We start from the raw sequence: 27,500 nt of genomic DNA on the forward strand, positions 1-27,500 counted from the left end.
TCACTGTAAAATGACTAGTAGAGCATACTACAGACACAGTGGAACATTGAACAAAATTTGAAATTTATCAAAGAAATACAATAAAATCACAACATAGTTGTAATTTTAATTTGCTACACAAAGAAAATACAGTAAAAAGTCAACTGCACTGTAAAAGGACTAGTATAGAGAATACTACAGGCACAGTGGAGTAATCTCACCAAAATCTGACCATTTTTTAAGAAATACTCTAAAATTTCTTTGAATCAAAGCAAAAACTATTAGTTACAAAAAACAAAAACAAAAATCGACAGTAAAATGTCAACTGCAGTGTTCCTCACCTGGCTTACTGTAAAAAAACAGATGTCAACTGCAGTGTTCCTCACCTGGCTTACTGTAAAAACCAGATGTCAACTGCAGTGTTCCTCACCTGGCTTACTGTAAAAACCAGATGTCAACTGCAGTGTTCCTCACCTGGCTTACTGTAAAAACCAGATGTCAACTGCAGTGTTCCTCACCTGGCTTACTGTAAAAAACAGATGTCAACTGCAGTGTTCCTCACCTGGCTTACTGTAAAAACCAGATGTCAACTGCAGTGTTCCTCACCTGGCTTACTATAAAAACCAGATGTCAACTGCAGTGTTCCTCACCTGGCTTACTGTAAAAACCAGATGTCAACTGCAGTGTTCCTCACCTGGCTTACTGTAAAAACCAGATGTCAACTGCAGTGTTCCTCACCTGGCTTACTGTAAAAAACAGATGTCAACTGCAGTGTTCCTCACCTGGCTTACTGTAAAAAACAGATGTCAACTGCAGTGTTCCTCACCTGGCTTACTGTAAAAAGCAAAACAAATGATTGATTACTGTGCTTCTATATTTCCATCAACCCTGTCTTGTGGATTTGGCCACAGGTTCTCATCCACATCACAATGGATGTTTTCATTAGCTAAACATCTAGGGAAGACTCTTCGGGCGAATCCAGGCCTGACACTGGTCTGCTGTGCGTCTTCCATATGTGACATAGGTCAACAATCAGCTCTACAGACCTGCTTTAGCTCATCAAGGTTACAAGGAGAGCTGCATTATATGATCCAATACGAGGTCTGCGTCCCCCCACACCATCTTCCGATATAGCCGCACACCTGCCGATGTTTGCCCCCACGCTGTCCAGGGACTTGGATGGTTGCCCACGGGCCAATGAAATTCTGACCTCTCTTCCTTGTCTTGGACAGGTTGTAGCCTGCCTCATCCAAAAATAGGAATTTGTGACAGTTTTCTTCAGCATCCAGTTCCATCACCCTCTAAAAATACATTTTAGAAAGAGAATTACTGCTTACAATGATGTAGAATTTTTGGGGAATTTTTCACAACAGGCATCTTGAAACTGAACATACCTGAACATACTCAGTCCTCAGTTGCTTCACTCTGTCTGCATTTCTTTCAAAAGGCACACGGTATAGCTGTTTTAGAGACACCTGGTGCCTTTTCAGCATGCGTGCGATAGTCAGCAAACATATGGCTTCCACGTTGTTGAACATATCTTTGTCCAAGATGTGCTGGTGAATTTCTGTAAGGCGAATATAATTTCTGGCCCGAACCAAATTGACCACAGTCCGCTCTTGTTGGTCAGAATTTTGCCTCTGCCTCCCCTATTTGGCCTAGTCTCAATTCTGCAGGGAAAATTACAGTAAGAACACATTTAGTCACATCACCTACTCTGTGGTACACATTGGCATGCAGTATACAGTCATTTGACAATTGAGAGTAGTCTAATGTTTAGTTCATGCTGAAGATTTACCGGTTCTCATTGCGGAAAGTTTTGATGATTGAGGCCACGGTTGATCTTCTGAGGTTTGGTTGAATCATTGTAGCTGCCTCAGTCGTTGTCATGCCATGATTTACGACATGGTCTACAACTATTGCTCGGATTTCATTGGACACTCTTTGCTGATGCTGCCCCTGTCTTGGTCCCTGGCCTTGTGCTCTACCACGTTCCCCCACACCTCTCAAACGAGGCCCACAACCACCTCTCAGAAGGGGTGCTAGTCCCCTGCCATTCCTTTGACCACAAAAGCAATTACAAGGGCCTGTATACATACACTTAATTAGGTGTTAAAGAAAATTGCCTGTTCCTTCGAACAGCGAATAATGTGGCTGCCTGCAACTCAATATGAAGAGTACATAGAGTAGAGAGCTTTAGTTGTTGTTCTATCAAACATTAGAACGGGCAAGATACGTAATCTAAGCAACTTTGATCGTGGTATGATTGTTGGTGCCACTAATGGTGGTTCCAGCATCTCAGAAACAGCTGCCCTCCTGGGATTTTTACGCACTACAGTCTCCAGAGTTTACAGAGAATGGTGCGATAAACAAAACACATTCAGTGAGTTCTGTGGGCAAAAACACCTTGTTAATGAGAGAGGTCAGAGGAGAATGTCCAGACTCATTCAAGCTAACAGAAAGGCCACAAATGCTCAAATAACAGTCATTTAAAACAGTGGTGTGCAGGCTGTTGTGGAGGCAAAAGGGGGTCCTACCCAGTAATAGATAGGTGTACATAATAAAGTGGCATGTGAGTGTACAGGCTGTTGTGGAGGTAAAAGGGGGTCCTACCCAGTACTAGATAGGTGTACCTAATAAAGTGGCCAGTGAGTGTACAGTAATGTCAAATCTGAAAACATGGTCTGGAAAAGTGGTACATGGGACCATATAAACAGTGTCTGTTAAAGAATGATGATGAAATATTACATCCATAGATGATGTAGTCCAATTGGTTGATGTTCCACAGTAATTGGTATCAATGGATCTCGTTACACTGAAACTTCCATGATCTAAACATGGAATATTGTTCGTCAGTTTCCATAAAACTATGCATTAAGTGTAATGCAACAGTTACTATCATTTTGAGCAGTTGTAGAAATTGATAGTTAGATCATTGTAATGAAATGAATAGACAGTCATCTCAGATGTGTGAATTGCATTTTGAAAAGGTAATACTTTTATGATATTAAGTTGTGTCATTTGGTGATTTTAGTTCAATGAACAAATGATCTTAGCTCTATGTGTATTGTATCCAAGCAATTGGAAAAAGTGTTGAGTTTTGTAAAATGTTGATTCATTTTGATCATCAGTTGTGAGTTTTGTGTCTAGAGTTTTGAAAAATAATATCAAGGTTCTGAAATTAGTGCCGAAGTGATTGTAAAAAACTGTAAAGTAGGACTCCAGTCTCCTTTTCACCTAATTTAACACCTGATTTACTTAACCAACATCTCAATAGGCGGTCCAGGTCAGTCATGACATAGCACAAGTGAGGGGTTGCTTTTCCTCTTTTGTTCTCAATAGGCTGATGACATCACAACTTCCCATCAGAACAACTCCATCAGACCAACACCATCAGACCAACTCCATCAGACCAACTCCATCAGACCAACACCATCAGACCAACTCCATCAGACCAACACCATCAGACCAACTCCATCAGACCAACTCTATCAGACCAACTCCATCAGACCAACACCATCAGACCAACTCCATCAGACCAACACCATCAGACCAACTCCATCAGACCAACTCTATCAGACCAACTCTATCAGACCAAATCCATCAGACCAACTCCATCAGACCAACTCTATCAGACCAAATCCATCAGACCAACACCATCAGACCAACACCATCAGACCAACTCCATCAGACCAGCTCCATCAGACCAACACCATCAGACCAACTCCATCAGACCAGCTCCATCAGACCAACACCATCAGACCAACTCCATCAGACCAACTCTATCAGACCAAATCCATCAGACCAACACCATCAGACCAAATCCATCAGACCAAATCCATCAGACCAACACCATCAGACCAACTCCATCAGACCAAATCCATCAGACCAACACCATCAGACCAAATCCATCAGACCAAATCCATCAGACCAACACCATCAGACCAACTCTATCAGACCAAATCCATCAGACCAACACCATCAGACCAACTCCATCAGACCAACTCTATCAGACCAAATCCATCAGACCAACACCATCAGACCAAATCCATCAGACCAAATCCATCAGACCAACACCATCAGACCAACACCATCAGACCAACTCCATTAGACCAACACCATCAGACCAACACCATCAGACCAACTCCATTAGGCTAACACTATCAGACCAACTCCATTAGACCAACTCCATCAGGCCAACACCATCAGACCAACTCCATTAGGCTAACACTATCAGACCAACTCCATCAGACCAACACCATCAGACCAACACCATCAGACCAACTCCATTAGACCAACACCATCAGACCAACTCCATCAGACCAACACCATCAGACCAACTCCATCAGACCAACTCCATCAGACCAACTCCATCAGACCAGCTCCATCAGACCAACACCATCAGACCAACACCATCAGACCAACACTATCAGACCAACTCCATTAGACCAACTCCATCAGGCCAACACCATCAGACCAACTCCATTAGGCTAACACCATCAGACCAACACCATCAGACCAACACCATCAGCCCAACTCTATCAGACCAAATCCATCAGACCAACTCCATCAGACCAACTCCATCAGACCAACTCCATCAGACCAGCTCCATCAGACCAACACCATCAGCCCAACTCCATCAGACCAACACCATCAGACCAACACCATCAGCCCAACTCTATCAGACCAAATCCATCAGACCAACTCCATCAGACCAACTCCATCAGACCAGCTCCATCAGACCAACACCATCAGCCCAACTCCATCAGACCAACACCATCAGACCAACACCATCAGCCCAACTCTATCAGACCAAATCCATCAGACCAAATCCATCAGACCAACACCATCAGACCAACACCATCAGACCAACTCCATCAGACCAACACCATCAGACCAACACCATCAGCCCAACACTATCAGACCAACTCCATCAGACCAACACCAACAGACCAACACCATCAGACCAACTCCATTAGACCAACACCATCAGACCAACACCATCAGACCAACTCCATTAGGCTAACACTATCAGACCAACTCCATTAGACCAACTCCATCAGGCCAACACCATCAGACCAACTCCATTAGGCTAACACTATCAGACCAACTCCATCAGACCAACACCATCAGACCAACACCATCAGACCAACTCCATCAGACCAACACCATCAGACCAACACCATCAGACCAACTCCATCAGACCAACTCCATCAGACCAACTCCATCAGACCAGCTCCACCAGACCAACACCATCAGACCAACACCATCAGACCAACACTATCAGACCAACTCCATTAGACCAACTCCATCAGGCCAACACCATCAGACCAACTCCATCAGACCAACACCATCAGACCAACTCTTTGAATGTCTTTCTCCTTGAAGTTTGCAGTTACTGTATGTCTAAAGAACACTATTTTGTTCAAAACATGTTTTTCTATCCTTAGCGTGTGTATTTTGCTGTATTTTTACTTGGGATATACACTTTTCAACAGTAACATTTCAACAATCACTGTTGATTTTCCTGCAATTCTACACATTTTGCCATGGAGCAGACAGATATATGTGCAGGGGGGGGACTTCCAGGGGTCCATAACTGACATGTTCATATGTTATCAGGGCACGTGGCCTCCATGCCAGTTCGATAATCTCTCTCTCCCTCTCTCTCTGTCGCTCTCTCTCTCTGTCTCTATCTCACTATCTCTCTCTCTCTCTCTCTCTCTCTCTCTCTCTCTCTCTCTCTCTCTCTCTCTCTCTCTCTCTCTCTCTCTCTCTCTCTTTCTCTCTCTCTTCTCTCTCTCTCTCTCTCTCTCTCTCTCTTTCTCTCTCTCTCTGTCCAGGTGAGGTATTTCATTCCTGGGTTCCTGGGCGTCTGTCTCTGTCCTCTGCCTCAGAACGCTGCGTCTCCCTGGGGGGACAATTAGCCACGGTGGGACAGCTCTACCTGGCCTGGAGGACAGGGCTGGACGTCTGTGCTCCAGGCTGGCTCTCTGACGGCAGTGTCCGCTACCCTATCACCCAGCCCAGGCAGGGCTGTGGAGGGGACCAGCCAGGGGTCCGGACCGTTGTACCCAACACCAATGGAACCACAACTAGCAGCGGATCAGCCAATGCTACGGATGCCATACCACTCTATGACGCCTATTGCTACAGAGGTGAGAATGAAGTCCAGATCTGGATTCCAAGTGATCAAGGTGTAGCTATGATGACCGGACCATCTCTACTGAATCACCTTGTCAAATCAAATCAAATTGTATTTGTCACATGTGCAGAATACAACATGTGTAAATCTTACAGCGAAATGCTTACTTAAGAGCCCCTAACCAACAATGCAGTTATACAAAAATATGGATAAGAATAAGAGATACAAGTAACAAGTAATTAAAGAGCAGCAGTAAAATTACAATAGTGAGACTATATGCAGGGGGGTACCTGTACAGAGTCAATGTGCGGGGGCACCGGTTAGTTGAGGTAATGTGTACATGTAGGTAGAGTTATTAAAGGGACTATATGCAGGGGGGTACCGTTAGTTGAGGTAATGTGTACATGTAGGTAGAGTTATTAAAGGGTACAGAGTCAATGTGTATGTGCGGGGGCACCGGTTAGTTGAGGTAATGTGTACATGTAGGTAGAGTTATTAAAGGACTATATGCAGGGGGTACCTGTACAGAGTACAGAGTCATGTAGGTAGAGTTATTAAAGGGACTATATGCAGGGGGTACCTGTACAGAGTCACGGGGCACCGGTTAGTTGAGGTAATGTGTACATGTAGGTAGAGTTATTAAAGGGACTATATGCAGGGGGTACAGAGTCTGTGCGGGGGCACAGAGTCAGTTATTAAAGGGACTATATGCAGGGGGCAGTCAATGTGGGGCACCGGTTAGTTGAGGTAATGTGTACATGTAGGTAGAGTTATTAAAGGGACTATATGCAGGGGGGGGGTACCTGTACATGTAGGTAGAGAGTCAGGGGGTACCTGTACAGAGTCAATGTGCGGGGGCACCGGTTAGTTGTAATGTGTACAAGGTAGAGTTATTAAAGGACTATATGCATGTGCGGGGGCACCGGTTAGTTGAGAGTTATTAAGAGGGACTATATGCAGGGGGTACAGAGTCAATGTGCGGGGGCACAGAGTCAATGTAAAGGGACTATATGCAGGGGGGCAGTCCGGGGGTTAGTTGAGGTAATGTGTACATGTAGGTAGAGTTATTAAAGGGACTATATGCAGGGGGGTACCTGTACAGAGTCAATGTGCGGGGGCACCGGTTAGTTGAGGTAATGTGTACATGTAGGTAGAGTTATTAAAGGGACTATATGCAGGGGGGTACATGTAGGTAGAGTTATTAAAGGGACTATATGCTGTACAGAGTCAATGTAGGTGACTATATGCAGGGGGTACCTGTACAGAGGGGGCACCGGTTAGTTGAGGTAATGTGTACATGTAGGTAGAGTTATTAAAGGGACTATATGCAGGGGGGCACCGGTTAGTTGAGGTAATGTGTACATGTAGGTAGAGTTCTTAAAGTGACGATGCATAGATGATAACAACAGAGGGTAGCAGCAGTGTAGAAGGGGGTATTTGATTAGGTGTTCGGCAGGTAGCCTAGTGGTTAGAGCGTTGGGCTTGTAACTGAAAGGTTGCTAGATTGAAAAATCTGTCGTTCTGCCCCTGAACAAGGTAGTTAACCCACTGTTCCTAGGCTGTCATTGTAAATAATAATTTGTTCTTAACTGGCTTCCCTAGTTACATAAAGGTAAAATTGTAAAAAAATTATGGCTTGGGGGTAGAAGCTGTTTTAGAAGCCTCTTGGACCTAGACTTGGCACTCCGGTACCGCTTGCCGTGCGGTAGCAGAGAGAACATTCCATGACTAGGGTGGCTGGAGTCTTTGACAATTTTTAGTGCCTTTCTCTGACATGGTATAGAGGTCCTGGATGGCAGGAAGCTTGGCCCAGTGATGTACTGGGCCGTTCGCACTACCCTCTGTAGTGCCTTGAGGTCGGAGGCCGAGCAGTTGCCAAACCAGACAGTGATGCAACCGTGCTCTCGATGTTACAGCTGTAGAAACTTTTGAGGATCTGAGGACCCATGACAAATATTTTCAGTCTCCTGAGGGGGAATTGGTTTTGTCGTGCCCTCTTCACGACTGTCTTGGTGTGCTAGGACCATGTTCGTTTGTTGGTGATGTGGACACCAAGGAACTTGAAGCTCTCAACCTGCTCGACTGCAGCCCCGTCGAGGAGAATGGGGCCGTGCTCGGTCCTCTTTTTCCTGTAGTCCACAATCATCTCCTTTGTCTTGATCACGTTGAGGGAGAGGTTTTTGTCCTTGCACCACACGGCCAGGTCTCCGACCTTCTCTCCATAGGCTGTCTCGTCGTTGTCAGTGATCGGGCCTACCACTGTTGTGTCATCGGCAAACTTAATGATGGTGTTGGAGTCGTGCCTGGCTGTGCAGTCATGAGTGAAAAGGGAGCACAGGAGGGGACTGAGCACGCACCCCTGAGGGGCCCCTGTGTTGAGGATCAGCGTGGCAGATGTGTTGTTACCTACCCTTACCACCTGGGGGATGTCCGTCAGGAAGACTAGGATCCAGTTGCAGAGGGTGGTGTTTAGTCCCAGGGTCCTTAGCTTATTGATGAGCTTTGAGGGCACTATGGTGTTGAACGCTGAGCTATAGTCAATGAATAGCATTCTCACATAGGTGTTCCTTTTGTCCAGGTGGGAAAGGGCAGTGTGGAGTGCAATAGAGATTTCATCATCTGTGGATCTGTTGGGGCGATATGCAAATTGGAGTGGGTCTAGGATTTCTGGGATAATGGTGTTGATGTGAGCCATGACCAGCCTTTCGAAGCACTTCATGGCTGCAGATGTGAATGTAGTCATTTAGGCAGGTTACCTTAGTGTTCAGGCACTATAGTGGTCTGCTTGAAACATGTTGGTTTAAAAACTTGGGCAGGAAGAGGTTGAAAATATCAAATAAGATACTTGACAGTTGGTCAGTGCATGCTTGCAGTACACATCCTGGTAATCCGTCTGGCCCTGCGGCCTTGTGAATGTTGACCTGTTTAAAGGTCTTACTCACATCGGCTGCGGAGGGCGTGATCACAGTCTTCCAGAACAGCTGGTGGTCTCATGCATGTTTCAGTGTTATTTGCCTCAAAGCGAGCATAGAAGTAGTTTAGCTCATGTCATTCAAATTGATTTCCTGTGAGGTAACCATACACTTTTGCCCACCATGACATGCGTTTTCATGGACGTAACGATAGCAACATGGGTTTTGTTTTTGATGATGTTAAAGGCCCAGTGCAGTCAAAAAAATGCTTTTCCTGTGTTTTATATGTATTTCCACACTTTTTGATTGGAATAATACTATGAAATTGTGTAAATTATGACAATGCACTTTTAGTTTAACAGCTGTTTTAAAAGACCTCCTGAAATTTCTGCCTGTTTTGGTTGGATGGTTAATTAGTTAATGAATTAGCTCATAGACATTTGACTACATTGTTATGAGCTAGCAACATAAGCATTTCACTGCACCGCTATACCACCTGCTAAACTGCGTACGTGACCAATAAACCCTCTTTCTTCTGATTTGAAGAAAGAGAGTTCCAAACCTCTCTGCCAATAACAGCTAGTTTTCAGTTTTCCACTCCCCACTTAGACCACGCCTGGACAGTCCTAGAAAAATTCTTGCTGGAAAAATTTGCATGGCTGCATTGGGCCTAACCTGTCTCGTTTTTAGAAGGGTACTGCTGGATATACTTCTAGAAAGTGAAAAGAGGGCTTTAGTGAGGGAAGGAGGAGAGAGATTATTCCTTATTAGACATGAATTCATTGCAAATACTGTCCGTATTTCTTGGTCATTGTTCATTCATAGGCTTTTAGCATCTCCTGTGCATGCATACTTTACAATTCCTTATGGTCTCATCGTATGTTTACTGGCATGTGATTTAACTTGGACATCTGCCCGCTTTCTCCTTGAGGTAAAGCATGAGGAATGTGTTTCCGTCATTTAGAATGAAGCTGGTTTGCACTAAATGAATCATTCATAATGAAGCTGCACTGAATTAATCATTCAGATTGAAGCTAAACTAAATTAATCATTCAGAATGAAGCTGCACTAAATGAATCATTCAGATTGAAGCTGAACTAAATGGATCATTCAGAATGAAGCTGCACTAAATGAATCATTCAGAATAACGCTGCACTGAATGAATCATTCATAATGAAGCTGCACTGAATTAATCATTCAGATTGAAGCTAAACTAAATTAATCATTCAGAATGAAGCTGCACTGAATGAATCATTCAGATTGAAGCTAAACTAAATTAATCATTCAGAATGAAGCTGCACTAAATTAATCATTCAGATTGAAACTGCACAAAATGAATAATTCAGAATGAAGTTGCACTGAATTAATCATTCAGAATGAAGCTGCACTGAATGAATCATTCAGAATGAAGCTGCACTAAATTAATCATTCAGAATGAAGCTGCACTGAATGAATCATTCATAATGAAGCTGCACTGAATTAATCATTCAGATTGAAGCTAAACTAAATTAATCATTCAGAATGAAGCTGCACTGAATGAATCATTCAGATTGAAGCTGAACTAAATTAATCATTCAGAATGAAGCTGCACTAAATTAATCATTCAGAATGAAGCTGCACTGAATGAATCATTCAGAATGAAGCTGCACTAAATGATTCATTCAGATTGAAACTGCACAAAATGAATAATTCAGAATGAAGTTGCACTGAATTAATCATTCAGAATGAAGCTGGACTGAATTAGTCAGTCATTGACTCTCATTGTGCCTCACAGGGAACGTGAAGAAGCCAGGACCCATCTCTAGGATCTACACGTCTTTGTGGAAGCCTTGGAGCCAGCTGACCGGCTCCAGCCACTCAGACAACCTGGGAACAGACAGTCCTGCCCTGGCTACTGAGACCGCCAGCGGCACACCGACCACCGGTGGGTTTGGAAATGAATGGATAGATTCATGTTTTTTATTTTTTTACATTGTTGAATGGAAACAAGGTTTTTTAATTATATTTTTCTATTCTATTCTGATTCTATCATTAATACTCCTCTCTCTCCCGTAGTCACAGAGAGCCATAACCTTTCACCATCTGATGACCTCACACCCTCAAACTGGACCGGATTGGTTGATCTGGAGAAAGAGGCCCACTCTTGTAAGAAACATTATTTGCAACTTCAATTACACCCTATTACTGTAACCATATAGATCACTACTTTTGACCAAAGTTACTGGTTGCTTTGGTTGATTATTTTTACTGTAATTCAGCATGTTTGTCTTCTCAGCCACAGATCCCTGGTCCTCAGAGTCCTCTGAGGGGTATGTCACCCTGCAGTTGAGCCCAGGAGAGAGCTCTCTAGCCTGGGGAGACCTGGGAGACATGGACCCTGACTCTGGAGCTTTCCTCAGACCTCCAGCCACACCCAGCCCCAGCCCAAGTACTACCACTCAGGAAGAACTATCACCCTCGACCCCAGCTGACAGAAAGGTTGGTCAGTTTTACAACATTAGTTTATTACAAGTACTGAATCATCAAGTACTTTGGCATATTGGCACTTTTTTGGCCCTAGTATTGTTTACTGTACAGTACATTCATTGTATTGGGTGTATGGTGGCCTCTGTCTAAAGGTGATGGCCAAGATAGTGAAGTCCATGTGGAAGCCGTGGAACTACCTGGCAGAAGGTACCCCAGGTACAGGCAGTCCAGAGGGGGAGAGAAAGGGAAGTGCAGCAGGGACTCTGACAGACAGTGTGGCTGTACCCACCGGCTCTCCTGCTCCAGGTTAGTGCTTTTTTCTTTATTTAGTTTGGGATACTGAGATTTACAGCTAGAGAGTAAAGTATCATCATTTAGGTTTTTTCCAAAAGACCAGGGATCTGTGGCTGAGAAGACAAACATGCTAAATCTTTTATCCAAAGCAACTTACAGTCATGTGTGCATACATTTTACATATCCCATAGCCGCTGGGCCAGGGAATTGAACCCACTATCCTGATATTGTAAGAGCCACACTCTACCAACTGAGCTACAGAAGACCACAGTGAATATAAGAGAGAAAGAGAGAGTGTGTTTGTGAGTGGGTGTGAACGTTTGTCTGGGTCAAAAACTGTCTGGGTGGTAATTCAATAAGGACTGGCCTTTTCAGTAGTCTAGACTTCATTAATACAGATATGTTCTCTGGCCCTTTTCAACCCACAGGCATAAATGTTTAACAGAGAAGGGAACCTTAGACATTGTTTTTCTGCATTTTCTCTGTCTCGCTCTCAAATCAAAATCAAATCAAATGTATTTATATAGCCCTTCGTACATCAGCTGATATCTCAAAGTGCTGTACAGAAACCCAGCCTAAAACCCCAAACAGCAAGCAATGCAGGTGTAAAAGTACGGTGGCTAGGAAAAACTCCCTAGAAAGGCCAAACCCTAGGAAGAAACCTAGAGAGGAACCAGGCTATGAGGGGTGGCCAGTCCTCTTCTGGCTGTGCCGGGTGGAGATTATAACAGAACCTGGCCAAGATGTTCAAATGTTCATAAATTACTAGCATGGTCAAATAATAATAGTCACAGTAGTTGTCGAGGGTGCAGCAACTCAGCACCTCAGGAGTAAATGTCAGTTGGCTTTTCATAGCCGATCATCTCTACCACTCCTGCTGTCTCTAGAGAGTTGAAAACAGCAGGTCTGGGACAGGTAGCACGTCCGGTGAACAGGTCAGGATTCCATAGCCGCAGGCAGAACAGTTGAAACTGGAGCAGCAGCACGGCCAGGTGGACTGGAGACAGCAAGGAGTCATCATGCCAGGTAGTCCTGAGGTATGGTCCTAGGGCTGATGCCATTAAAAGGTAATTTACCACCTTCACAAGTGCAGTCTCAGTGCTATGATGGGGTCTAAAACCAGACTGAAGCATTTCGTATACATTGTTTGTCTTCAGGAAGGCAGTGAGATGCTACGCAACCACTTTTTCAAAAAAAATTGAGAGGAATGGAAGATTCGATATAGGCCGATATTTTTTTATATTTTCTGGGTCAAGGTTTGGCTTTTTCAAGAGAGGCCTTATTACTGCTTCTTTTAGTGAGTTTGGTACACCTCTCTCTCTCTCTCTCTCTCTCTCTCTCTCTCTCTCTCTCTCTCTCTCTTCTCTCTCTCTCTTCCTCTCTCTCTCTCTCTCTCTCTCTCAATTCAATTCAATTCAAGGGGCCTTATTGGCATTGTAAACATGTGTTAACATTGCCAAAGCAAGTGAAATAGATAATAAACAATAAAATAAATGAACAGTAAACATTACACTCACAAACGTTCCAAAATAATAAAGACATTTGTCTACATACAGTGTTGTAATGATGTGCAAATAAATTACAAAAGGGAAAATAAATAAACGTAAATATGGGTTGTATTTACAATGGTGTTTGTTCTTCACTGGTTGCCCTTTTCTTCTGGTAACAGATCACAAATCTTGCTGCTGTGATGGAACACTGTGGTATTTCACCCAGTAGATATGGGAGTTTATCAAAATTGGATTTGTTTTCAAATTCTCTGTGGGTCTGTGTAATCTGAGGGAAATACAGAGCCTTGCAAAAGTATTCATCCCCCTTGGTGTTTTTGCTATTTCGGTGCATTACAACCTGTAATTTAAATAGATTTTTATTTGGATTTCATGTAACGGAATACACAAAATAGTCCAAATTGGTGAATTGAAATGAAAAACATTACTTGTGTGCATACAGTGAGAGAAAAAAGTATTTGATCCCCTGCTGATTTTGTACGTTTGCCCACTGACAAAGAAATGATCAGTCTATAATTTTAATGGTAAGGGGGGCGTGAATAGTTATGCACGCTCAAGTTTTCTGTTCTTTTTGTCTTATTTCTTGTTTGTTTCACATTTAAAAAAATATTATGCATCTTCAAAGTGGTAGGCATGTTGTGTAAATAAAATTATACAACCCCCCCAAAAAAACCATTTCAATTCCAGGTTGTAAAGGCAACAAATTAGGAAAAATGCCAAGGGGGGCGAATACTTTCACAAGCCACTGTATGTGTCTATGGTCATATATTTGGCAGGAGGTTAGGAAGTGCAGCTCAGTTTCCACCTCATTTTGTGGGCAGTGTGCACAGAGCCTGTCTTCTCTTGAGAGCCAGATCTGCCCACGGTGACCTTTCTCAATAGCATGCTATGCTCACTGAGTCTCTACAAAGTCAAAGCAAAATTCTGCACGCAGAGTCTCATTTTGGTGTTTGTCTAATGTTGTGAAATGGTTGGTGAGCGGACCCCAGACCTTACAACCAGAAAGGGCAATGGGTTCTATATCTAATCAAATAATTGTTTTGCCAGATCCTAATTGGTATGTTACATTTTATGTTCCTTTTGATGCCATAGAATTCCCTTCTTGCCTTGTCTCTCAGGTTTATAGAGCAACTGTGTCTAGATGGAATTTGAATTTGTGGTCCTGGCAACTGGACCATTTTTGGAACACCATTATTTTTTGTCTTACTGAGATTTACTGTCAATACCCAAGTCTGGCAGAGTCTGTGCTGAATATCTAGGTGCTGCTGTGGGCCCTCCTTGTTTGGGGACAGAAGCACCAGATCATCAACAAATAGTAGACATTTGACTTCAGATTCTAGTAGGGTGAGGCCGGGTGTTGCAGACTGTTTTAGTGCCCTTGCCAATTCGTTGATATATATGTTGAAGAGGGTGGGGCTAAAGCTGCATCCCTGTCTCACCTCATGGCCGTGTGGATAGAAAGGTGTGTGTTTTTTGCTAATTTTAACCACACACTTGTTGTTTGTGTATTTTGTAATGTTGTATGTTTTTCCCCTAACACAACTTTCCATCCATTTTTATAGCAGACCCTCATGCCAAATTGAGTCAAAAGCTTTTTTGAAATCAACAAAGCATGAGAAGGCTGCCTTTGTTTTGGTTTGTTTGTTTGTCAATTAGGGTGTGCAGGGTGAATACGTGGTCTGTATTACAGTAATTTGGTATAAAGCCAATTTGATATTTGCTCAGTTACATTGTTTTCGCTGAGAAAATATATGAGTCTGCTGTTAATGATAATGCAGAGGATTTACCCAAGGTTGATGTTGACTTTTATCTCAAAGTAGTTATTGGGGTCAAATTTGTCCCCAATTTTGTGGATTGGGTTGATCAGTCCTTGGTTCCAAATATTGGGGAAGATGCCAGAGTGAGTTAAATGGATTGGATTCTATGGATTCTTCCATTACATTGAGATGATTTCTGACGTGCTGTTCCTTCTTTTTCCGTAGTGTATTACTGTAATGTTTTCATGATTCACCATACTGAAGGCGTAGGCTCAGGTTTTCTGGGTCTCCATGTTTTTGGTTGGATAGGTTTCTCAATTTCTGTCTTAGGTTTTTGCATTCTTCATCAAAACATTTGTCATTGTTGTTCATTTTCTTAGGTTGTCTGCTTGACATTTTTTTATTTGATAGGGACACTGATATACTGTTTAGATTTTCATCTGCCAAGTTTACACCTTCACTATTACAGTAAAACCTTTTGTCCAGGAAGTTGTCTAAAAGGGATTGGATTTGTTGTTGCCTCATTGTTTTATGGTAGGTTTCTGCACTGCTTTCCTTCCATCTATAGTATTTGTTGATATTATTCAGTTCCTTTGGCTTTGATGCCTCATGATTGAGGATTGCTCTGTTCAAGTAGACTGGGATTTTGCTGTGATCTGTTAGGGATGTCAGTGGGCTGACTGTGAACTCTCTGAGAGACTCTGGGTTGAGGTCAGTGATAAGTAGTCTACAGTACTACTGCCAAGAGATGAGTTATAGGTGTACCTACTGTAGGAGTCCCATCTAAATCTACCATTGACTATGTACATACCCAGCGTGTGACAGAGATGCAGGAGTTGTGACCCGTTTTTGTTTGTTTTGGTGTCATAGTTGTGTCATTGTTGAGGGGTATATGGCGGAGGGATTGGTGTCACCTCAAGGTAGGTGTTTGTCCCCCTGTGTGCTGAGGGTGTCAGGCTCTTGTCCAGTTGTAGCATTAGGTCGCCACAGACTAGTACATGTCCCTGGGCCTGGAAATGGTTGATTTCCCCCTCCAGGATGGAGAAGCTGTCTTCATTAAAGTATGGGGATTCTAGTGGAGGGATATAGGAGGACATTTTTCTCTGTTCAAAATGTTCCTTTGGTGGATGCGACTACCAGCTCTCTGTAACCTAGAGGGCAACCAGTGGATCCATCTCCTCTATACCATGTTTCTTGTAGGATGACAATGTGTGTATTTCTAATTTCTTTGGTGAAGTCCAGGTTCCTGCTTTTTAGGCCAAAAGCAGATGACCTCAGGCCTTGGATATTCCAGGATGAGATAGTGAAGGCTTTGGGTTCCATGAAGTGTCCAAAGTTGTTAGTCGTGTGGTTTTGCCTCAGACCAGTAAGTGTGAGCAGAGCCTGCTGAGCATCTGGTACATGCCATTGACTTGGGCTATTGCAGGAATGGGGGGTTCAAATCAAATCAAATCCAATTTGATTTGTCACATACACATGGTTAGCAGATGTTAATGTGAGTGTATCGAAATGCTTGTGCTTCTAGTTCCGACAATGCAGTAATAACCAACGAGTAATCTAACTAACAATTCCAAAACTACTACCTTATACACACAAGTGTAAAGGGATAAGATTATGTACATAAAGATATATGAATGAGTGGTGGTACAGAGCGGCATAGGCAAGATGCAGTAGATGGTATAAACATAAAAGTGGCATAGTTTAAAGTGGCTAGTGATACATGTATTACATAAAGATGGCAAGATGCAGTAGATGATATAGAGTACAGTATATACATATGAGATGAGTAATGTAGGGTATGTAAACATAAAGTGGCATAGTTTAAAGTGGCTAGTGATACATGTATTACATAAAGATGGCAAGATGCAGTAGATGATATAGAGTACAGTATATACATATACATATGAGATGAGTAATGTAGGGTTTGTAAACATTATATAAAGTGGCATTGTTTAAAGTGGCTAGTGATACATTTTTTACTTCAATTTCCATTATTAAAGTGGCTGGAGTTGAGTCAGTGTGTTGGCAGCAGCCACTCAATGTTAGCGGTGGCTGTTTAACAGTCTGATGGCCTTGAGATAGAAGCTGTTTTTCATGGTTGGGCTTGTTTGCCTGCTCACGGCCTGGGCGTATGTGTGTATTTCATGTTGCGGCACTCTTTGCAGGAGTGTGGGGCATGGGGTGGGCGGGAGGGGCATAGGTCTGATCTGAGGGGGGTTATATGGGGTGTGGGCATCTCTGTCCCTTTTCTCACTCCCTTCTCCTTCTTTCCTTCTCTCTCCCACTTTCCATATCCCACTGCCTCCTCTAACCTCTTCCCTCTCTTCCCTCTTCAGGTTTATCCTCATGGGGTGGTGGGTGGTGGGATGGCTCAGGACTGGGGGACCTAGATGATACCCCACCCACTGGTGAGCCGTCGTCCTCCGCTGGTGAGCCGTCGTCCTCCGCTGGTGAGCCGTCGTCCTCCGCTGGTGAGCCGTCGTCCTCCGCTGGTGAGCCGTCGTCCTCCGCTGATGAGCCGTCGTCCTCCGCTGGTGAGCCGTCATCCTCCGCTGGTGAGCCGTCGTCCTCCGCTGGTGAGCCGTCGTCCTCCGCTGATGAGCCGTCGTCCTCCGCTGGTGAGCCGTCATCCTCCGCTGGTGAGCCGTCGTCCTCCCCTGGTGAGCCGTCGTCCTCCCCTGGTGAGCCGTCGTCCTCCCCTGGTGTGCCGTCGTCCTCCCCTGGTGTGCCGTCGTTCTCCCCTGGTGTGCCGTCGTCCTCCCCTGGTGTGCCGTCGTCCTCTCCTGGTGAGCCGTCGTCCTCCCCTGGTGTGCCGTCGTCCTCCCCTGGTGAGCCGTCGTCCTCCCCTGGTGTGCCGTCGTCCTCCCCTGGTGTGCCGTCGTCCTCCCCTGGTGTGCCGTCGTCCTCCCCTGGTGTGCCGTCGTCCTCCCCTGGTGAGCCGTCATCCTCCCCTGGTGTGCCGTCGTCCTCCGCTGGTGAGCCGTCGTCCTCCCCTGGTGAGCCATCAGCCTCCCCAGCCCTGCTCACCTCTACCCCTGCCACAGAGAACCAGTCCTCTGCCTCCACCTCCACCACTGGAGGGTGGGAGGCTATCCCAGACACATGGGTCCAAGTGACCCCATCAATAGGTGTGACCTCACCCCAGCCGGGTTATAGGAGAATGGAAGAGGTTACCACTAGTACCACTAGAGCAGATAGCATAGCCACCGCTGGGAGCGGGAGAGCGATGGTGAAAGAGGAGGAAGGCAGTGCTCTGGGGGCATCCGACGAGGCCAGAGGGGAGATCCAGTTTACCGGTATCCCCGTTGGAACAACCAAACCCAAACTCAGGGTCCCTCCATCCAACAACAGAACCATGAGGAGGAACCAGTCACTAGCCAGTAGCAGCACAACCCAACCCGCAGTCAGCAGCTCCACAGCTGGGTCAGACAGCAGAGACTCTTCCCCTCCATTCAGACCAGGTGCTGGAGCTCCAGCCCCTCCACCCTCAGCCTCAGTCAGCCAGGGCAGCTCCAGTGTGGCATCTCCGTCCATATCCTGGGTCCCCACGGAGAGAGCTGGGGAGTGGGGTGGCGAGGGGCTGGAGAGAGAGCCCCTGGAGGTGCCCTCCGAACCACCAGTGGAGGAGGAGACAGCCTTTTCTCACTCACTCGGCTCTGGGTTGCCTAGCAACATGGACGAGGAAGGTGGCAGAGGTGCCGGATTCAACCAAAGCAACGGAACTCTGGACTCCGCTGGTAAGTCCTGTCTGTCTGCCAGTTAATAAATAAATCAAACAAATTTAATTACATTTTTAATCCAAAGATTTGCACACAAAGCTGAACAAAACACTAGCATCATATTCTTAGTTTCTCTCCATCAGGGCCCCAGTCACGGTGATCTCTGTACAATCCCCACGGTTGTTTCCTCGGTGCTGTTATTCAATGTGTTTTTCAATTCCGAGATTATAGCATGTTGCCTTCCGACCTACAGAACTCCTCATTCCAGACCCATTCTGTATATACTCCCACTAGGGAATAGGAAGGTGGTCATGCTTCCGTAGATAGCCCTCTGATTAAGTGCCTGATTCAGTCTCTCTCTCTCTCCAGAGCTGTTTCTCACTCCAGAGCTGTTTCTGTGATGCATATATGTAGAACCAAAGATCGTGGCTAACAACAGTAAATCGTTTTGACAGAGATGTCAGAGAAAAGCACATCATTGATAGCACATGGCATGTGGTTTCATTGAGATGATAGCCTCTGGAGGGAAAGCGAGCAGTGTGCCATTTTACCGTCCTTTATTAGCTCCTTGTTTCCATCCCTCACATTAGCAGCCCTGGTACACAAACAGAAACAATGCATAGAGGAGCTCATGGAAGACTGGGTCTCACTAATAGGAGAGTGGTGGTCTCTCTCTCTCTCTCTCTCTCTCTCTCTCTCTCTCTCTCTCTCTCTCGCTCTCTCGCTCTCTCTCTCTCTCGCTCTCTCTCTCGCTCTCTCTCAGTTCCGTTCAATGAGCTTTATAGGCATAGGAAACATATGTTTACATTGCCAACGCAAGTGAAATTAATAAACAAAAGTGAAATAAACAATAAAAAGTGAACAGTAAATATTACACTCACAAGTTCCAAAATAATAGAGACATGTCCAATGTCATATCATGTCTATAGACAGTGTTGTAACGATGTGCAAATAGTTCAAGTAAAAAGGGGGGAAAAATCAACATAAATATAGGTTTTATTTACAATGGTGTTTGTTCTTCACTGGTTGACCTTTTCTTGTGGCAACTCGTCACAAATCTTGCACGCTGTGGTATTTTACCCAATAGATATGGGAGATCATCAAAATTGGATTTGTTTTCGAATTATTTGTGTTCTCTGTGTAATCTGAGAAAAATATGTGTCTCTAATATGGTCATACATTTGTCAGGAGGTTAGGAAGTGCAGCTCAGTTTCCACCTCATTTTGTGGGCAGTGGACACATAGCCTGTCTTCACTCAAGAGCCAGGTCTGCCTATGGCGGCCTCTCTCAATAGCAAGGCTGTGCTCACAGAGTCTGTACATAGTCAAGGATTTTCTTGATTTGGGGTCAGTTACAGTAGTCAGGTATTCTGCCACTGTGTACTCTCTGTTTAGGGCCAGATAGCATTCCAATTTGCTCAGTCTTTTTTGTTTTTGATTCTTTCCAGTGTGTCAAATAGTTATATTTTTGCTTTCTCATCAGTTGGTTGGGTCTAAATGTGTTTCTATACTGGGGAACCAACCAACCAGCCATCTCTCTTTCTCTCTTATTCTCTCGCTGTCTCACTTTCTTCTCTCTTTCTCTCTCACTCTCTCTCTCCCTCCCTACCCTCTCTCTCTCTCTCTTTCTCTCTCACTCTCTCTCTCCCTCCATCTCTCTCTCTGTTCTGTCAAAGTTGAGTGGTGGCCAGTGTTTGTGTTTTTCTTGACTGGATCAGAGTGGACCTCATCAGGCTGCGTAATCAATGAGGGGCTTCAGGGTCTCTCTCTCTCTCTTTTAAATAAATTGTAACGATCGTCGTTGGTGAAAGAAGGAGAGGACCAAGGTGCAGCGTGGTACGTGTTCATGATCTTTTAATTACACTGAACACTAGAACAAAAATAACAAAACGGAACAAACGAAACAGTCCTGTCTGGTACAGAGACAGAAAACAACTACCCACAACTCAAGGGCGAAAACAGGCTGCCTAAGTATGGTTCTCAATCAGAGACAATGATTGACAGCTGCCTCTGATTGGGAACCATACCAGGCCAAACACATAGAAATACAAACATAGAACAAAACATAGAATGCCCACCCCAACTCACGACCGTGACCAACCTAAAATAGAGACATAAAAAATGAACTAAGGTCAGGACGTGACATAAATGCTTTATTGGCATGAATGGATGGTTGCCAAAGCAATGTATATGAAGTATTACATACATTAACAATATGTTTGAGCAACAATAATAAAATATATCAACAAAATAAAATAAAAACAGCAACAATTAATCAATTAAGGGTGTATGACATGGGAGTTATTGTCTCTCTAATATTATGACAGACCAGGACATAACCTGCAGCAAGATCTACTGTCTCTCTAATATTATGACAGACCAGGACATAACCTGCATCAAGATCTACTGTCTCTCTAATATTATGACAGACCAGGACATAACCTGCATCAAGATCTACTGTCTCTCTAATATTATGACAGACCAGGACATAACCTGCATCAAGATCTACTGTCTCTCTAATATTATGACAGACCAGGACATAGCCTGCAGCAAGATCTACTGTCTCTCTAATATTATGACAGACCAGGACATAACCTGCAGCAAGATCTACTGTCTCTCTAATATTATGACAGACCAGGACATAACCTGTAGCAAGATCTACTGTCTCTCTAATATTATGACAGACCAGGACATAACCTGCATCAAGATCTACTGTCTCTCTAATATTATGACAGACCAGGACATAGCCTGCAGCAAGATCTACTGTCTCTCTAATATTATGACAGACCAGGACATAACCTGCAGCAAGATCTACTGTCTCGCTAATATTATGACAGACCAGGACATAACCTGCAGCAAGATCTACTGTCTCTCTAATATTATGACAGACCAGGACATAACCTGCATCAAGATCTACTGTCTCTCTAATATTATGACAGACCAGGACATAGCCTGCAGCAAGATCTACTGTCTCTCTAATATTATGACAGACCAGGACATAACCTGCAGCAAGATCTACTGTCTCTCTAATATTATGACAGACCAGGACATAACCTGCAGCAAGATCTACTGTCTCTCTAATATTATGACAGACCAGGACATAACCTGCAGCAAGATCTACTGTCTCTCTAATATTATGACAGACCAGGACATAACCTGCAGCAAGATCTACTGTCTCTCTAATATTATGACAGACCAGGACATAACCTGCAGCAAGATCTACTGTCTCTCTAATATTATGACAGACCAGGACATAACCTGCAGCAAGATCTACTGTCTCTCTAATATTATGACAGACCAGGACATAACCCAGCAAGATCTACTGTCTCTCTAATATTATGACAGACCAGGACATAACCTGCAGCAAGATCTACTGTCTCTCTAATATTATGACAGACCAGGACATAACCTGCAGCAAGATCTACTGTCTCTCTAATATTATGACAGACCAGGACATAACCTGCAGCAAGATCTACTGTCTCTCTAATATTATGACAGACCAGGACATAGCCTGCAGCAAGATCTACTGTCTCTATGTTTTTTCCCCTAACAAAATGCATATTATCTCCTCAAAAGTCAGTACAAAAAATCCTGCAATTCTTTCTTTGAATTTCAGGAGATAAATACATGACCTCTGACTGTCATATCTGGAGCAGTGGAGTAGGAAGTGCTGCTCATTCTGTACTTCACCCGACCCACAGTGCTAAAATAGTCTTTCTTCTCTGACCTTCCATGTTTTTCTATGGTGTCTTGTCTCTATCGCCAGGCTATGGTCACTGAGTCTGTACATTGTTAATGTCTTACTTTGTATTCATTATTTGCTCCTAAGAAGGTGTTATGCTAATTTGATACAGTATCTCTTTAGAATTTGGTAACATTGAAGTTTGTGATTAAACGGAATTTAGTTTTGCCAATAATTAGAGTATGTATTTTGGCTAGAGATTTCTATTTGTTTGAATTTTGTTATTTGTGGTCGATTGGTTGAATCTAACTGGTGCTTTTGGTCAAATTGCTATAGGGTCTCTCTCTAGGTAACAGTGTTTGTGTTTGCATATCTCTCTCTCTCTTTCTCTCTCCTTCTCTATCGCTCTCTCTCTCTCTCCCACAACCTGTTCTGCTCGGTCTCTTATCCGCTCTCTCTCCCTCTCTCACCTCTTCCTCTCTCTTTCTCTCATGCTCCCTTCTCTCTCTCTCCCTCTCTCACCTCTTCCTCTCTCTTTCTCTCATGCTCCCTTCTCTCTCTCTCCCTCTCTCACCTCTTCCTTTCTCTCTTTCTCTCATGCTCCCTTCTCTCTCTCTCCCTCTCTCACCTCTTCCTTTCTCTCTTTCTCTCATGCTCCCTCTCTCTCTCTCCCTCTCTCTCTCACAAACCCTATCACATCCTCTTTTTTTATCTCTCTCACAACCTCACACATACTCTCTTTCTCTCTTCTTCTCAACCTCTTCCCCTCTCTCTCACTCAACCTTTCACCTCCTCCCTTTCTATCTCTCTATAACGACACAGGATGAGACCCAGATGTAGACACAGGAGGCAGATGGTTAGAGTCTCAGAGATTTATTATATACATGGGGTAGGCAAATGGCAGGTCCAGGACAGGCGGAGATCAGTAATAATAATAAGAGTCAGGCAGGCGTAGAACAGCCGGCAGACTCAGGGTCAGGGCAAGCAAAAACAGGTCGGAACTGGGAAGACTAGAACACAAACTAGAAAGAAGGAAAAACATGGAAAAACACACTGGGATGACTTGACGGGACAAGACGAACTGGCAACAGACAGACAGAAAACGCAGGTATAAGTACACAGGGGATACTGGGGAAATATGAGACACCTGATGGGGGGTGGAGACAAGCACAAGACAGGTGAAACAGATCAGGGCGTGACACTCTTTCTCTCTCGCTCACTCTCTTTGTCACGCTCTCACCCTCTCTCTATCCGTTGTTCTCCATTTCTGCACCCCTTTCCTTCTCTTATTGTAGTTTACACTATTCAGTTACAGCATAGTGTTTCAAAAGGCGAAATGAGCAGGAGTTGCATAAACAGCTGTAGGTCAAAACAAGCTGCTTTTCTGAGTCTTGGTCTGATGGTGTGTTGCTCTGTTGATGTGATGGTCTGACGGTGTGTTGGTCTGTTGCTCTGTTGGTGTGATGGTGTGTTGGTATGATGGTGTGTTGCTCTGTTGCTCTGATGGTGTGTTGGTCTGTTGCTCTGTTACTCTGTTGGTCTGTTGGTGTGTTGGTGTGATGGTCTGTTGGTCTGATGGTGTGATGGTGTGTTGGTCTGATGGTGTGATGGTCTGTTGTTCTGATGGTGTGATGGTCTGTTACTCTGTTGCTCTGATGGTGTGATGGTCTGATGGTGTGTTGGTCTGATAGTGTGTTGGTGTGATGGTCTGTTGCTCTGATGGTGTGATGGTCTGATGGTGTGTTGGTCTGATAGTGTGTTGGTGTGATGGTATGTTGGTCTGATGGTGTGTTGGTGTGATGGTCTGTTGGTCTGATGGTGTGATGGTCTGATGGTGTGTTGGTGTGATAGTGTGTTGGTGTGATGGTCTGTTGGTCTGATGGTGTGATGGTGTGTTGGTCTGCTGCTCTGATGGTGTGTTGGTCTGTTGGTGTGATGGTATGTTGGTCTGTTGGTGTGTTGGTGTGATGGTATGTTGGTCTGATGGTGTGATGGTGTGATGGCTGTTGGTGTGATGGTCTGGTGGTCTGACGGTCTGATGGTGTGATGGTGTGTTGGTCTGATGGTGTGATGGTCTGTTGGTCTGTTGGTCTGATGGTGTGATGGTGTGATGGTCTGTTGCTCTGTTGGTGTGATGGTGTGTTGGAGTGATGGTGTGTTGGTCTGATGGTGTGATGGTCTGTTGCTCTGTTGCTCTGATGGTGTGATGGTCTGATGGTGTGATGGTCTGATAGTGTGTTGGTGTGATGGTCTGATGGTGTGATGGTCTGTTGCTCTGATGGTGTGTTGGTCTGTTGTTCTGTTGGTCTGTTGGTGTGTTGGTGTGTTGGTGTGATGGTCTGTTGCTCTGTTGGTCTGATGGTGTGTTGGTGTGATGGTCTGTTCCTCTGTTGGTCTGATGGTGTGTTGCTCTGTTGGTGTGTTGGTGTGATGGTCTGATGGTGTGTTGGTGTGATGCTCTGTTGCTCTGTTGCTGTGATGGTGTGTTGGTCTGATGGTCTGTTGGTATGATGGTGTGATGGTGTGATGGTCAAATGGTGTGATGGTGTGATGGTCAAATGGTGTGACGGTGTGTTGGTCTGATGGTGTAATGGTCTGTTGGTGTGATGGTCTGATGGTGTGATGGTGTGATGGTCAAATGTTGTGTTGGTCTGATGGTCAAATGGTGTGATGGTGTTTCGGTCTGATGGTGTGATGGTCTGTTGGTCTGATGGAGTGATGGTGTGTTGGTCTGATGGTCTGATGGTCTGTTGTTCTGATGGTGTGTTGCTCTGTTGTTCTGATGGTGTGTTGGTCTGATGGTGTGTTGGTGTGATGGTCTGATGGTCTGTTGGTGTGATGGGTCTGATGGTCTGATGATCTTATGGTGTGATGGTCTGATGGTGTGTTGGTGTGATGGTCTGTTGGTCTGTTGCTCTGTTGGTCTGATGGTGTGTTGCTCTGTTGGTCTGTTGGTTTGTTGGTGTGATGCTCTGTTGGTCTGATGGTGTGATGGTCTGATGGTGTGTTGGTCTGATGGTGTGATGGTCTATTGGTGTGTTGGTCTGATGGTGTGTTGGTGTGATGGTGTGATGGTCTATTGGTCTGTTGGTCTGATGGTGTGATTGTGTATTGGTCTGATGGTCTGTTGGTGTGTTGGTGTGATGGTCTGTTGGTGTGTTGGTCTGTTGATGTGATGGTGTGATGGTGTGTTGGTGTGATGATGTGATGGTGTGTTGGTCTGTTGATGTGATGGTATGATGGTGTGTTGGTCTGTTGATGTGATGGTGTGATGGTGCATAGATGGTGTGATGGTGCATAGGTCCAGGTACAGGGTGAAGGGAGGCTGTCAGCTCATTCACTGGCCTATTGATTTCTCTGCTCCACTCGCTTTAAAGAACGACCAGCCACAGCATGTTTATCTGTCACACACACACACACACACACACACACACACACACACACACACACACACACACACACACACACACACACACACACACACACACACACACACACACACACACACACACACACACACAGAAGAAAGCAATGACTTTGTTAATAGGCCACAAATACAGTATAATATCAGAGATTCTAATTTAGCCAATGATTATGTCATACTGTGGTGGTGTGTTTTGTTCTACTCCTGTTACATGATGATTATTGTGAGGATGTCAGACAGTCAGAGATGTCTGCAGTGTGGAAGACAGAATGAGCCTGCGGGATAATCATAGCCTGGGAATGGATTTTTATCCTTGTGAATGCTGGGTAAACTCACACACACACACACACACACACACACACACACACACACACACACACACACACGATTGTGCTGTGTCTCCATCTTCAACCGTTCCTTCCGATATATCATGATTATGTCATATCATAATTAATATCAGCAGTTTAATAAGTGCTGAGAGAAACGAGGTATTTAACCTCAGACATAATGAGGTAAGATGAAAATGGATTGCCCTCTATATCCACTGCAGATCCAGCCTGGGATCCTTTTCCAACTGGTAACCATGACAACAGAGACCAGCAGGAAGGTGATGGCTGGTTGAAGTTTGGTTCTGGGGATAGTTGTCCTTTAGAAGAAACATGAAAATTGTGTCCCAGTGTGTTTGGTTGCCTGTCCTTAGTGTCCTGGTCCCAGTGTGGTTGGTTGTCTGTCCTTAGTGTCCTGGTCCCAGTGTGGTTGGTTGCCTGTCCTTAGTGTCCTGATCCCAGTGTGGTTGGTTGCCTGTCCTTAGTGTCCTGGTCCCAGTGTGGTTGGTTGCCTGTCCTTAGTGTCCTGGTCCCAGTGTGGTTGGTTGCCTGTCCTTAGTGTCCTGGTCCCAGTGTGGTTGGTTGCCTGTCCTTTAGTGTCCTGATCCCAGTGTGGTTGGTTGCCTGTCCTTTAGTGTCCTGGTCCCAGTGTGGTTGGTTGCCTGTCCTTAGTGTCCTGGTCCCAGTGTGGTTGGTTGCCTGTCCTTAGTGTCCTGATCCCAGTGTGGTTGGTTGTCTGTCCTTTAGTGTCCTGGTCCCAGTGTGGTTGGTTGCCTGTCCTTTAGTGTCCTGGTCCCAGTGTGGTTGGTTGCCTGTCCTTAGTGTCCTGATCCCAGTGTGGTTGGTTGTCTGTCCTTTAGTGTCCTGGTCCCAGTGTGGTTGGTTGCCTGTCCTTTAGTGTCCTGGTCCCAGTGTGGTTGGTTGCCTGTCCTTAGTGTCCTGGTCCCAGTGTGGTTGGTTGCCTGTCCTTAGTGTCCTGGTCCCAGATTCCCCAAACTGCCATTGTTTCCTATTGTTTAACTAGACTTCAGAAGAAAGAACCTCAAAAAGGTTCTTGGACATTTTCTGGCGCTATTTCTTATGTTTCTCCTTCAGCAAAACGTTACGAAGAAATTAGATTCTTGAAAATATAGTTATTGGAAATGTTGTTAATTCCAAGATAGCCAAACCCTTGTCTCAAACTCAGGGCAGTTAGAGAAAAAGCTCATGAAAGCAATTTAACATGTTTAATTCACTCACAAACTTCTGAAAGTGAAAGTTTCAGTATTGGTTATTTTAAATCCAAGAAC

General features: G+C 44.5%; 1 protein-coding gene across 1 annotated transcript in view; it reads left to right on the forward strand.

Moving 5' to 3' along the window:
- LOC115114029 (neurocan core protein-like) overlaps positions 1 to 27,500 on the forward strand; it is a 138,533-nt gene that overhangs the window by 57,150 nt on the left and 53,883 nt on the right. Inside the window, exons 8-13 of the mRNA XM_065013666.1 lie at positions 5,823 to 6,137; positions 10,811 to 10,960; positions 11,092 to 11,181; positions 11,312 to 11,514; positions 11,655 to 11,808; positions 17,398 to 18,798. Of these exons, the coding sequence (XP_064869738.1) occupies positions 5,823 to 6,137; positions 10,811 to 10,960; positions 11,092 to 11,181; positions 11,312 to 11,514; positions 11,655 to 11,808; positions 17,398 to 18,798 (2,313 nt within the window). The remainder of the gene's footprint in view (positions 1 to 5,822; positions 6,138 to 10,810; positions 10,961 to 11,091; positions 11,182 to 11,311; positions 11,515 to 11,654; positions 11,809 to 17,397; positions 18,799 to 27,500) is intronic.

Source organism: Oncorhynchus nerka, linkage group LG9b (genome assembly GCF_034236695.1).
Source record: "Oncorhynchus nerka isolate Pitt River linkage group LG9b, Oner_Uvic_2.0, whole genome shotgun sequence".
Classification (NCBI taxonomy): Eukaryota; Metazoa; Chordata; class Actinopteri; order Salmoniformes; family Salmonidae; genus Oncorhynchus; species Oncorhynchus nerka.